Source organism: Triticum aestivum, chromosome 5D (assembly GCF_018294505.1).
Source record: "Triticum aestivum cultivar Chinese Spring chromosome 5D, IWGSC CS RefSeq v2.1, whole genome shotgun sequence".
Classification (NCBI taxonomy): domain Eukaryota; kingdom Viridiplantae; phylum Streptophyta; class Magnoliopsida; order Poales; family Poaceae; genus Triticum; species Triticum aestivum.
This window is the reverse complement of record NC_057808.1, coordinates 372,237,661-372,252,012: the sequence shown is the minus strand read 5'-3', so window position 1 is coordinate 372,252,012 and position 14,352 is coordinate 372,237,661. Positions and strand designations below refer to the sequence as shown.

The following is a 14,352-nucleotide window of genomic DNA, read 5'->3' as shown; positions in this document are numbered from 1 at the left end:
GAACCGCAGGCCCTTGATTTCGTATCCAACGGCTGCAAAATCGACTGACCAGAGATGAAAAAGTCAGTCGACCGACATGTAGCCTCACCTTTCTAGTGCGTTCAGTTTCGACAGCAAAATTCAGTTTCGACAGCAAAATTCAGTTTCGACAGTTAAGTTCAGTTTCGGCAGTTAAGTTCAGAGATGAGCGGCTGATGTATTTTACATCTAGCACTTTGTGGTTATGTATTTTACGTCATGTATTGGAGATGCTATTAGAATTCCACTCAGGTTAACGTTGTTCATTGTCTCTCTTGTCCTGCTTCAGCCTCGGCGTCGTACAACTCATCGGAGCTGCTCCAACGACGAAACCCTCCATCACAACGGAGCAGTACCTCGGGCTCCATCTCCAGACGCCTAAGATCTTCTCCCCCTCCTCCGACAGCAAAGTCAGCCGGAGCATCCTCACCGGCCAACCTAGTCACGCTGAGATCGACATGGCTTCGCCAAAGAGGTTGTACACTTGTTGCATCTCTTTTTTACTCTACATGTTATATATATTATCCACTGAGCACACGGATTTGTTCCTTTAGTGTCTCCTTGAAAGAAAAAACATAGGAATTTTAATTTTCACTTGTCCTCCTTTTCAAATTCCTATTCATGAAGCACAAGACTAAGAGATAGTAGCATAATAGCATTATAACCGTACATTTTCTTGTGGTTTGACTTAATCTCACCATGCTTCTTTGCATCCTGTGATCTTCCAATTGTAGTGAATCAAACACCCAGATTGGCAGAAATCCTGTGTTTTTAAATTCTCTGTTTTGCACGTGCATTCCTATCCTATTCCTGTCTATTTCCTCTCCCTGCATTGTTGGAATCCTCCAATTCAAACGAGCCCTTACAGAATTACTTCTCTTACAGATAGTTGTCAAAGAAAACCTTGCGTGGTTTGTCCCGCTCCTGCTGCGCCGTCGTCCACCCCAGCTCAGCTGCTCCAACGACAGAAGGGTCCAGCACAGCAGAGATCCGGCCTCCAGACTGTCTTTCGCCACCTCAGATCTTCTTCCCCGCCGCTGGCAGCCATGAAAACTGCATTACCATCATCAACCGAGCAGATGACCTCGAGGACTACACGGGTCCGCAAGAGAGGTCGCACTCTTTCGTGTCTGCTTACGTTATGCATCGCTTAATATTACATGCTACTTTATCGTCCTGATCACCGCTTAGACTCTGAGTCAGCTCCAAACTAATGGTCAAACTTGAGTTTTTAAATGGTTGTGGGGTACATATCGGGGCCGCTATCAATAGTATCTATCTACTATCTGGTTAATCTCCGGTGTCTACTATGAGTTTCATGTTGGGTGGGAAACAAACAGTAAAGAAGCCATTATCTGTATTTTTTAACTGAAGCCATTATCTGCCTGCTATTATTGGTTTTGGGTCTATCCACAAGTTGCTACCATCACTCTGGATTTCTGCATGCACTCCTTACATAATCTCACTATGTTTTATTCCTATGCATGACAGTTATTGTAAACAATGGAACTGAACATGTAGAGCAAAAGAGACGAGCCTTGCGTGGCAATAAAATTTCATGCAGACGTCGCTCCATGGTAGGCGCAAAGGCAGCCCCCCCCTCCACGCATTTCGGATTGTAATCGAGAGGAAGATATCTGTTCTGAGGGGGATTCAGAAGGAGAAGACAACTCCTATTTATCCCCTCAGGCCTTCGCTCTAACTTGGCATGCTGATGTTGGTTATATCATGCATATGGTGTCTTGCATTGCTTACTTTATACATCAAATATGTCATCTGCTTAGTTTAGACATCCTTTGTGCGAATGCCATCTGTTTGGTTTATTCATCGTTTATGTGAACTATGCAACGCCATCTTGTTTAGCCAGGCATCATATATGTGAATTTTGCAATGCCATCCTGCTTAGACAGTCATCTTATATGTAAATTATATCAGGCCATCCTTTTTTTCGTTACATATTACATTTGTCAACAATGTTAGTACATTCAACTGCTCTTCGTGTGCATCAGCCATTTGACAGGGTGATGGCAAATTCTGGAATGAAAACAAGGTCTTCAGAGCAGACTATGCTATCTGACGAAGCGCATATCTCGCTGGTTACAGATAGCTTCTCAGAGGAGGATTCAGAGACAGATGACCAGTCCTATTCCCCCCCGAGGTGTATGCTCTAACTTGGCAGGGTTATGTTGCTCATATCATGCGTATGGTGTCTCGCATTGCTGTGTCATTTGATTAGTTTAGACATGCTTTGTGTGAATGCCACCTGTTCAGTGTCTAATTACCATATATGTGAATTATGCATTGCCATCTTGTTGCAAGACATTATATATGTGAATTATACAATGCTATCTTGTTGCAAAGGCATTTATATATGTGAATTATGCAATGCCATGCTGTTTAGCCAATCATTATGTATGTGAATTATATCATGCTATCATTTTTTTGTATTACGTGTTCCATTTGTCGACAACGTTTGTATATTCAACTACTCTTCCTGTGCATCAGCCATTTGAAGCGGTGATGGAAGTATCTGGAGTGAAAATAAGGTATTCAGAGCAGACAATGCTACCTGCTGAAGCAGACATCTTGCTGGTTACAGAGAGCTCCTCAGAGGAGGATTCAGAGACTGATGACCAGTCCTATTTCCCCCCTGAGGTCTATGCTCAAACTTGGCAGGGTTATATTACCCATGTCATGCATGTTGTCTTGCATTGCTTAGTTTTTACATCATATATGGATTGCCATCTGCTTACTTGCTTACTATATAAATCATATATTTGAATTATATCATGCCATCATGTTTACATAGTACATACACATCATCTATCTGAATTATGGCATGGAAACCCATTTAATAAAGACATCATATAGTTATATCATCTCATCCTGTTTAGTGTTTACAGTCATCATATTTTGAATTATGGCATTCTATCCGTGAATGTATGTGAATTATGGCATGCCAACCTATTTAATAAACACATTATATAGTTATGTCATGTCATCCTGTTTACGTAGTCTCATATTTTGAACTATGTATTTCCATCTTTTTTAGTTAGCCATCATAATGTGAAATTGTGTCGTACTATCCTGTTTAGTTAGCCATCATATATGTGAAATTGTGTCATGCTATCCTGTTTGGTTAGACAACATAAATATGAATTATTTCATGCCCTCTTTTATTCCCCACTATCCATTGCACCTGTCTATCATACAATGTCTATACTTTCAATTACTTTTCTTGTTTAGCAGCCATTTGAATTAGAGAGCGTGATGGCAGTATCTAAGGGAGTAACAACACGGTCTTCAGAAAAGATAGTGCTACCAGTTGATGCAGATAGAACCATGGTTGTACTTGCCCAAGGACCAGATCCACCACACATAACCCAGACTCACGCAGATTGTACCCCTACCTAGTTGGACAGAGAACCAGCTACACCCCTTCTAACCCCAACCCCGGCAGATAGTAACCCAGTTCCAGTTGACACAGCACCGTCTCCACCACAGAGCACCCAAACACGAGCAGTTAGTAAGGGAACTGCAGTGCCCAAAGCACGAGGACCACCACTCCGAATCCCAACTCAACGCTTAAAGGAGAAGAAGATTTGTTCTCAGGTCAGGTTCTGTAGCTATGGTTCATACTCCTTTGCTCTTGCATTACTGTATTTACTCATACCAACTATTTTCAAATTTGAAGGATGGAATTGAAACTCCAATGGTGCAACAGGTATGTTTTAAACCTGTTTCTTTAACTGGTTTGCTGTTGTAACCTGCTCTATGTTGATTTCAGTTTCAATTGAATAAACAGTTATGTTCTCATGTCATGCACATTACAAGTGTTGTTATTGCTCTATAGTTACCCACGCTTATATTCTGTCTATTCTGCTTTGTCTTGAACAAATATTATTTGAACTGTGTCTCTATCTTGATTTGGCAACAAAAACTAGAATGATATAGACCATAAAGTGACCATGGTACATAGATATATGTTTGTTTCATGCTGTTATCCTGTCCACTTTACTACTGAACTCATTTACCAAAATGAGTTTCATATACAACATGGTAAACATGTGATGTGTCTGCTTGTTTCTCTTTTAGAATGCGGACAAAATATTGGAGAACAGTACCGCGTTATCCAATGGTAAAGGAAGTAATGCAAATAAGGTTCAAGATAGTGAGACATCCCTGTTGGTCTCCAAGAAAGCTGATAAAAACTATCTTGACGACAGTGAGGGAACCCAAAAGTCCTGTCTTGATGTAGTGTTCGAGTTACTGGCCACTACTGCTGGCACAAGCTCTTCGAACTCGCTGCCTGAATCAGTTCGTCTTCTTGAGTCTCAACTTCAAGTTGAAAGACATCGATCAGATGTGCTGCGACAGGAAGCTGAAGGACTGAGGAAGTCCCTACAGAATTCAGATGCACATTTTCTAGTGCAACAGCAAGCGCTGGAGGATTTAAGCGCCAAACAAGAGAAAGTTAATAAGCTTGCTAAGCATCTTGCCAGCATTATGGGTACCCAGGATATTGTTTCTTGAGATCTTCTGAAGTGGTTTCAGTTCTGGATTTGTTTTGCTGCGGTGTTTATTTGCGCTGGTCGCCAACTTTGACAACCAGTGTATATGATATGCTGCTTTGTTCCCTATATTTGCACTGGTGGCGAACTTTGATGCCCAGTGGATGTAATATGTGTAATAGCCGTGATAGCCTAGCGTTAGTTGCTTGCTTATTTATTTCCTTGTTGTCTTGTTTATTTGTTTGCTTGTAGTCACTGCAATTCTTTCTCCGCGGTTAGCTAGTGGCTGCAATAACCTATTTTTTTTAAACTAGGCCACAATAACCATGGGCTAATATTTACTGTAGTGACACTGGGCCTCCTACTGGCCGTAGAAACAGTGGGCCTTCTATGAGCCGTAGAAACAATGGGCCTTCTACGGGCCGTAGAAACAATGGGCCTTCTGCGGGCCGTATCATCAATGGGCCTTATACGGGCCGTATGATCGATTGGCCAAACATGGGCCAAACAGACCGCATTATGGCCGTAAACGGGCTAGAGTTGGAATCGTCCGTTCATGGGCCGACCATAACGGGCCATCGTTAATAGGCCGTATTTGATGACGCTATGAAAACGGCCCAACGTATTAACGGACCACAAACGGGCCGACTGTAACCACGGGCTGAATTTGGCCCACAAGCAGAAAATTATAGTAACGGGCCGTAAGTAAACGAATGCTGGAAATGAGCCCAAGAATAAATGGGCTCTGAGAAGGCCGAAAGATAACATGGGCTGTAAACGGCCCAACGGAATAACGGGCCGTTAATGGGTATAAAGTGATACACTGTTCATTACGGGCCAGTTTCACCACAGGCCGTTAATGGGTGTAAAGTGATACACTGTTCATTACGGGCCAGTTTCACCACGGGCCGTTAATAGACCAAGAGTTACATAGGGCCTCATATGGGCCGAAAGACGTCATGGGCCATACATGGGCCAGAAGTGAAAACGGGCTGGAATCATATTGGATGGCCCAGATGACGCTACTGGGCCTAATTAGGATAGGGCGTAACGGGCCTTGGGTTAGCGGGCTGTAAATGGTCTATATGCGAACAGGCCGTTAACAGGCTTTCCATGGGCCGGCCCGCCACCTTTTGACCAAGTCAAATGGGCCGGCCTTTTCACAGGAATGGGCCTCTGTTGGGCCGTGCCACGTGTCGACGTATCATAGGCGTCTTCTGTCCAATGAGTGGATGACATCTGTCCCAACGATGAGCCGACACGTGTTTCCTCCAGCCAATGATGATTTTACACGTGGAAAATCTCCATTGGTTGGGGCTGTTAATGGGTTATCGGATCCAAAACCCGACCCGATAGCTTAACGGCGTTCCGTTACGGTGGATGCCACGTGTCGGTCACCCTTGACAAAAGCACTTCTGTGACGCGCAATTTATCGTCATGGAAGTGGACACTTCCGTGATGATAATTTTGGTAATGTCATGGAACACTTCTACGACAGCACAGGTATGACTATCTTGATTCTGTCATAAATCTGTCATGGATGTACATGCATGACAAAAAACGCGACCTACTGTGACAAACACGTATCATCACGGAAGTGTATTTTTTTGTAGTGCATGAACCAGTCTTCCACAATCAAAACAAAAATGCAGTATCTTTTCATATTTGAAATCGAACCAAGTCTTCTCTAGGTCATCTTCAGATTTCTTCAGATAAAAGCCCCTTACAAGAGGCTCCATAACAGGTAGTTTGACTCTGAAACGCAGCTCCGACCCCTTTGCAAATCCATCCTTTTCCACATCCACCCTCGCAACCTTACCCAGCCAATTCCCAAGCCCCTCTCCGAAAGCTTTTGATCGTTTGTCTAACGGTAAATCCTCAAACCGGACCCAGACATCCACCACATCAAACATCATCTTGGATGGCCTAGTTCCTCCATCATAATCCTTGAGCACTAACACATTAAAATCAAATTGCCATGGGCCATTGTTCAAAGTGTGTCTCCAATCTCCTTCACCACCGAAAGTCACCAAAAAAAGATTCCTTCCTATGATCTTGAATTGTGCTTCTCTATGGAGACCACACACCCTTGCCATAGATTTCTCCAATGCACTCTTGTTGATCGGCTTGGGTGTAAAAGCTTTCCCGATCGCTGACCACCTTGCCGGCCGAACATGTTCCTGATCCGATTCCTTGAAGATAAAACCCTTCACCTCCTTCTCCGTCAACACCAGGCCTCCCAGCCGAGCCGTCAAGCCTGGAGACACGGAGGTGTTCCTGCTATGGGAGCCCAGTGGCGTCCACATCGCAGTGTCTATCGCCTCCTTGTGCGCCGGCGGCCGCGGTGTAGTAGTCGTATTTTGTGTCTTCACCCCAGCCGCCGCGCCGTCCCGTGAGCAGCTGCAGAATTCCTCACTACCGCAACACCTTCCTTCTTCCTCTCCTTCATGTCTCTTTGACCGGAGAGAGAACTGCACAGCAGCTCAGGCCCGCTTGGAGACGTCGTCGCCTCCTCCCGTGCCGCCGCGATCCTCAGCACCACCGACCGTAAAACCCTAACCCTAGCTATCAAGCCGATTGCCTCACAATTGCCTCAATCGCCTCTCTGTGTTTTACGCCCGAGGTGGACCGCAAAACCCTAACCCTAGCTAGTTCGACGACTTAGAAAATCATTCAGAGAGTAGCAAGGGCATCTCTAACCCATCCTCCAAAAATCCGTGATTTGAAGAATTAAGCCCCTTTTAAGCCATCATCATTTCATTGATTTCAACAACAAAATATTCAATCCCCGCATCTCACCCTCCAGTCCATACTCCAGCAACACAACATTCTGAAAAAATTGGGCTGCCGCACTTCTCGCCGTCGGAATCGCTGCTTTCAATGCCCTCGTAGCCGCCATCGCGTAGCCCCGCCCATCGGTTGCCGAGGTCCGCTTTAAAATCGAATCGGACGACCTCAATGATGATGTCCAGCCGACGGCACCAGAACTGTCCAAGTAACCACCGCCATGTCCTCATTGTCGGCCCTACATCCCGGCCACGTGAGTCCCTCCATGCCTGAGGACCGCTGTCGTTAGGCCTAGCTGAATCTCCATCGTCGTCTGACGTTGCTCCGCCCACTAGGGGCGTGTTTGTTTGCCGTAGTCTACAGTGGTTGCATTGCATAGCCTTCTCAACTCAGCCTGGCTATGCAAATGCAGCCTCAAATGCACCATCTGCAAGTTGTTTGGTTGCCTGCATGCCCTCTTGCCTGCATGGGCTGAACCACACTGCCTGGTGTTTGGTTGCCTGCATGTTACTGGACAAACCCAAGGCATGATGTTTGGTTGTATGCAACGCCTGGTGTGTGGTAACCTCTTTGGCTAGTTGGTGAGGTTACCAGCACACTTCGGCACAACCATGTAGCACACATCATAAGCAGAGCAGAGTATGAACAGAGCATCAACTACTTAATAGCATAATTCAGATAAGCAGTACCACACTTCATAACAGTTCAACGCATAAACCATAAACAGTTCAAAGCAGACTCGATAGTACTTAGGAAGGAGGTGCCCCGGCCCTAGTCCTTGGCGGCAAAGGCTTCGTCGTGCTTCCCGCACTTGTTGATGACCTCAATGTCATCGTCGTCGAAGATGATGACCTTGAGGGTGTCGGGAGTGAGGAGTTTGAACGTCACCATGTAGCCGATCTTGATCTGATGAACGGCTGCGTAGGTGGCCCAACCCTGATCTAGGGTCACCCTACCGTTCATCAGCTGCACCGTCACCTTCCAGGAGCAGCTGGTGTTGTTCCTGAGCTTGAACTCCATCGGCACCGCAACGAAGTGCTTGGTGAAGTCCAGGGGCATGGGGATGGACTCAAGCTTCGGTGCAAGGATGACCTTGCAGAAGTGACTTCGGCCATCCTCTCATGGTAGTGCCCGTAGTTGCAACGCTTGTTGCTGGGGGGGGGGGCTCCTCCATGCGCTTGTCGTCGCCAGCCTCAGGCGTCTTCGGTTCATCCTCGGCGGTGGGCGGCAGCACAACCTCGTCGGGCATTGGATGAAGGGGCTGCTTGCCCTTGTTGTCAACGGCCGGGAGCACCTCCATGCCCATCTCAATGCTCTCCTCGATCTGCACACAATTCATGGAGTCAGGCACAACACATAGTTCATGACTTATTGAAGAGCATGTAATTAAAACAGCATGACTGTCACTCTTCTTCCTCTCCAATGCGCCTATATTTACTCACCCTGCCCAACACTACTTACCCACCCCCTCTATTCTCTCACTGTCAACCTTCCTCCTCCCCATCGCATGAGCTCTAGCTCCAGCTCCAACGCCTGACATGCAGAAGGAATCTAATGCAGTGCTCATGAAGGCCACTGCAGAAGAGCTGAAGACGCTGATTCCTGACCCAGCGAAGGGCGCGATGGCAGTTGACATCATTCGCTGGGCCATGAATCAGGCTGTCTCCGACGACGCTAAACAGAGGAAGAAGTGGTGCAAGTACAAGAACTATTGGGCTCCTAATGACCGCCGTGCCGCAGTGTACTGGGAGACGGCTATCGCGCCGTCGGCGGTCATCGGTGGGGAGCCTAAGGAGGAGGAAGAAGCGGTGTAGATGCCAGCGAGGGCGCTGGAGCCAGGCCGTCGTACCTGGCAGATCGACCTCGACTCTGCTGAGGACGATGACGACGACGACGACCCGCCGGCCCGCACGGCGATGAAGAAGAAGATGAAGGCCAGCGGCTCGACTCGCCGCTCCGCACGCCGGTGACGGCCGCCGTGGTGAGCCGGTGTCCATTGTGTACCCCTATCCCCCAATCCCCCTTCTGCATCCGCATCTACCGCTATTCCGATCTTGCATGAACTAGTTTGAAGTACTATGAACTCGTATGAACTACCTCTACATGCTTATCTACCTCTATTCCCCATTCCCCTCCGCCGTGGATTGAATCTATCACCGGATCGAACGGGAAAAAGTTCTGCATGTCGAACAGAGAGAAGTGCTTACCGCCATTGCCATGGGCCAAGTGATGATCCGCTCGCCGGTGATGGAGTCTGGTGGTCTTCTTGCTTTGCTCCGATCCGCTGCCGCCGGTGAGAGTTGGGAGAGTGGGGGGAGAGTGGGGAGAGGGAGCGGTGAGGGGCGGTGAGGCTAATAAATGTCGGCGCTTCGGGAAGCAACGCGGCTTCTCGAGCATGGCCGCGCGTGTGCAGCCGCCGCCACCCACGTGCACCGCTCGGGCCTGGCCCTGGAGAAACTGCCGATTCGTGCGTTCCCAGGGAGCCAGGCCCAGGAGTGCTTTAAGGTTCGTGCCATGCGGGCCGAACAGTGAAAGCAGGCAACCAATCAGCCCGTTTTCGTCCCGCGCGAGCCAGGCCGGGCCTCATGCAGGCTACCAAACACACCATAGGTGTTTGACAAATTGCGCAAACCATTATTGTTCTTTCTCTGTGTGCTCTTCATCGAATATGGCCTCAAATTGATCATGAAACGTTATAATGTGTAGGTGAAAAATTGTGTCAGATGTACTTCGACGATTCTTCGTCAGAGGGGAAGAAGATGATGACGATTTCGAGGTGGCATTGGACGCGACTAGTCAAAAAGATGATTTCCAGAGACCGAGGCGTGATTCTTAGACTAGTTGTATATGGATTCTTCGAGATAGAACCCAATGTCATGATGATCTACTGAGGGATTACCTCCGTCAAAAACCGTATACCCCCGCCCCACCCAACTATTTTCGACGTCGATCTCGGATGCATCAAGTGCAAGTCCATTGTTGATGATTATATCGGTCGTGCGAGTGCTTGCGTATGGATGTCCGGCCGGCGCCATTGATGTCTATGTGCGCATTGGAAGAGATCTCATCCTCGACTATGTGAACAGATTCACCAAAGTAGTGATGGAGATCTCTGAACTCTGAACCGGGGTATTTGAGGGCTCTCACTGATGAAGCTACCGAGAGGCTCATGGCAGAGTGAAGAGAGAGGTTGGCTAGGGATGTTTGGATCCATTGACTATATCCATTGGGCATGGAAGAATTGTCCTTTGACATGGAAATATCAGTAGAAAGGTCATTGCCATGATCCAACCATCACTCTTGAGGCAGTTGCATCACATGATTTATGGATCTGACATTTAACTTTTGGATGTCTAGCTCTCATAGTGACATCAATGTCCTCTAGTGATCTCGTCTTTTTGCAAGGTTTATTGCCGGTGCCCGGTGACACTGTGACTAAAATCATTGGCGGCAGAGGCAGAAACTCTACATTGACACTATAGCCAAAATCATTTTAATTTATTGTTGCTCGAAAGCCTAACCAAGCGCATGCGTTGGACACGACCATATAGTTTTCTGTACGTCCTTTCCAAACCGGATTCTACTATCTCATGATAAAGGAGCAAAGCATCCTTCAACCAACAGTTAGATTCTACCAGCTAAAAAAAAGAGTTTACAAAAATGGTAAAAGGGTACACAAGAATTTTGAATGACAAATATAAATCTTTCTTCAAATGTTTCAACTAAAATCTCTTCGGAGTGAATGAAGTGTTCTTTCATGAAACACCCCAATATGGGCACAAGCAAAAGCAACCCCTGCAGACCTTCCTCAGTACGGGTGGTTCCAATACTTGACTTTTTGAAAGTAAACAAACTTTGCTGCACCTACAGACTAAATCCTAAGGAATTAAATTTATAGAGTGAGTTGTTTATACTCAATTGATATAATTTTTCGGAGGAAACTTGTAACTTCATTCATACTCCCAACCCTTATTGGTACCAAGAACCCAGAAGTTATAAATAACTTGGCATACTAAGAATTACAAGGAAATTTCTTGGAGGCATCTGCTCCGATGTATCAATCTTTGCGAGATGAAAAACTAGAGATTGCACTGGACTAGAGCAGCGATATTGTCAATCGTTCACCTGCACAAACTTGGTTACTACTAATCAAAGCCATGTGAGTCGTCCATGCAAAAAGGTGGGAAGCTGTGAGCGATGAACAAACTTGGGCCAAGGATGGTCCCCTATAAGTGAAGGTCATTGAACCTCAAAATCTTCATGGTGATATCAAGGAAAAGTCCCAGCTCCACAAAGGACCAAACCAACAAAAGCAACATGGCATAATAACATAAACTAATCAAATCCGAATAACTAGCACTGCGAGGACACATAACTCTATTGTTCCATGACACTGTCAAGAGGCCGTGTTATTTTATTCAAAAAATACCACGATGACAAGTAGATGCCAACGGAAACCACAGATTTCTCGAAAATCTAAGGTCCCCTCACCTCTTATCACCAAGATGACAACTAGAGGGGAGGGGATTGAAAGTTCCTCCGGCGGCTGCTCCTAGGGTTTTCGTTTCTCTTGTGGTATGTCTTGTCTATTTTGTTCCTTCAATTCATAGACTGAGGTGGCAACATGTGGAGGAGGCTCACAGAAAAAATATGGTTAAGTGAAGGTGGGAGAGAAATGTTTTTCTTTTAAATGTTGACCGGAGAGCACCTCCAAAGAAGGAATGCGACACATAAAGGTGAGTGTTGAAAGAGAAGAAAGAATAGGAAGGTTGTTGGTTTTATCGAGGAAAACCATATGAAAACCTGAACTAGGGATCGCCTACAGGGAGCAGGCTTTGGTCCGGCCCAGTAGCCATGGCTTGTCTACCAACGTCATGTTTGTTTTTCTTCCATTTTTAATTCACATTTGTGTTTTATTTTTTATTTTGTTTATATGTTGAAATATTCTAAATATACTAATACGAAAAATGTACAATGTGAATTAAAAAAAGTAGAAAATGCTAATCATGTGTATGGAAATAAGTTAATCATGTTCACGAAAATGTTTATACATTGTAAAACATATGTTTGTATAATTTTAAAAAATGATTCGTACATTAAAAAAACTTATGTTACATTTAAAAATGCTCACAAGTTTTAAGAATGCGTTCGGACATTAAAAAAAACTGTACACATTCAGAAAAGGTTGCATAGTTCAGAAAATAATTATCGTTTAAAAAATGTTAACATGTATTTGAAAGAACGTTCAAAACATGTATTACAAAAATGCGAATTTTTATAAAATGTGTTTTAGATGTACATGAAAAATGTGTAACATGTACAAATAAAGTAGACAATAAAACATATATTCGGAAAAATGTTAATCATCTTTTGAAAAATATTAAACGTGTGTAAAAAATGCTCCTTATGTACAATCCATATGAAAAATGTAGACATGTGTTGAAAAAACCCGAAGACAATCAGAAAAAGGTGAAAACAATGAAAGAAACAAAGAAATAATATAAAAAAATAAGAAGGAAAAAACACAAAGAAAAAACGATATAACCATGAAAGAAACAAAAATAAAACTGAAGAAAAAAAATTCAAAACCGAAAAAAGAAATAAAAACAGGAACCGTCCGAAGCGAACTGTAGCCCATTACGCTCGAACGCACGAAAATGGGCTGGCCGGTACTTGTAGCACCTACAGGCGATGCCTATTATAACTCAAGTATGGGCGATAGATTGCATTTGCGCCTTGGATCACGTGGACTCCACGTCCAAAGAAGCCTGGAGACGGAACGACGTCCCACCCGACGACCCAGGTACCAAACCGTGCCGCTCCCCGTCTCCGGAACCGCAACGGGGTCCACGTCCAGCACCAGCACCAGCACCACCACCACCACCTCGCCCATGAAAAGTGGCACCGGACCGAAGCCACGACCGCCTGCCAAACCACGGACGTGACCGCACCGCACCGCAACTCGACACCGAACCAACCCGATTCCCCCCACCCAACGAGCAGCGGAGCGGAGCGGAGCGGCCTCTATAAACAGCCGCGCGGCCGGTCACGCACGCCTCCCAAAAGCCCCACCCCCACGGACCCCAGCAAAAGCGCCTCGCCTTTTCCTTCCCCTACCTCGGAGCGGAGCCAAGAGCCGGAGGCGGCGGCCAAGATCAGCAAGATGTGCTGCTGCCCGAGCAAGGCGTGCTGCATCTGCATGCTCATCATCCTCGTCCTCATCGCCGTCGGCCTCGTCTTCGGCTTCGGCGTCTACACCCGCGGCTTCCACAAGCTCTCCTCCAGCATCCACCTCCAGGACGGCGCCTCCTACCGCGCCTACGGCCACCTCAACCTCGCGCCGCCGCCCGCCTACTACTAGAGAGAGCCCACAGGGCTCCCTCCCTCCCCCGGGATCTACTCCGCCAGCAGCACGGCATGGATTGGGCTTCGTCTCCGGCGTTCCGTCGCGCGGTGGGGATCGATCCCCTGCACAGCGTCATGCCGTCTGCGAAGAAGAGATTCCGGGGCCGGTCGATTTGCATTGATTTTCTGCTGAATTAATTCCTTTCGTTGCTTCGCTCCGATGATGTCGATATTTTAGCAGAGAGTATATTTACAGATTGATGATGACAATTACCGTTACTGTATCCCTCCGTTTGCGTTTTGTTAATTACTGCTGCTCATTAGTTTAGTGCTTCATCACGGCTCCGTTTGTGCCTGTGGATTACTGCTCATTAGTTTAGCAAATACTCCATCACGGAGGCACATGGATGGTCGGGGTTATCCGGCGAGTTGCGATAATCTCGGCGTCTGGCCTTGGCACTTGGCAGCATGTGCTTTTCGGTTTGGCTTGACGCACGAACTGCACTGCACTACGCAAGGAGTCAAACGCTTTCGGGGGAAACGGAGTGACGTCCACGCTAGTCCGTTCCTGTGTTGTTGTGTACTCTACGATACTTCTCGTGGGTCATGGTCAGTCAGCATATTTGGTTGCCCGTCCACTGAAAAGGTTGTAGTGGTTCCGTTGCCTTGCACGTTCGACCTGCTGAGTTGA

General features: G+C 46.4%; 1 protein-coding gene across 1 annotated transcript; it reads left to right on the top strand.

Moving 5' to 3' along the window:
- Positions 1-13,292: 13,292 nt before the first annotated feature.
- On the top strand, positions 13,293-13,949 carry LOC123124978 (uncharacterized). The gene has a single exon (XM_044545523.1). The coding sequence runs from the start codon at positions 13,480-13,482 to the stop codon at positions 13,675-13,677; it is 198 nt and encodes a 65-aa protein (XP_044401458.1). The 5' UTR covers positions 13,293-13,479; the 3' UTR covers positions 13,678-13,949.
- Positions 13,950-14,352: the final 403 nt, after the last annotated feature.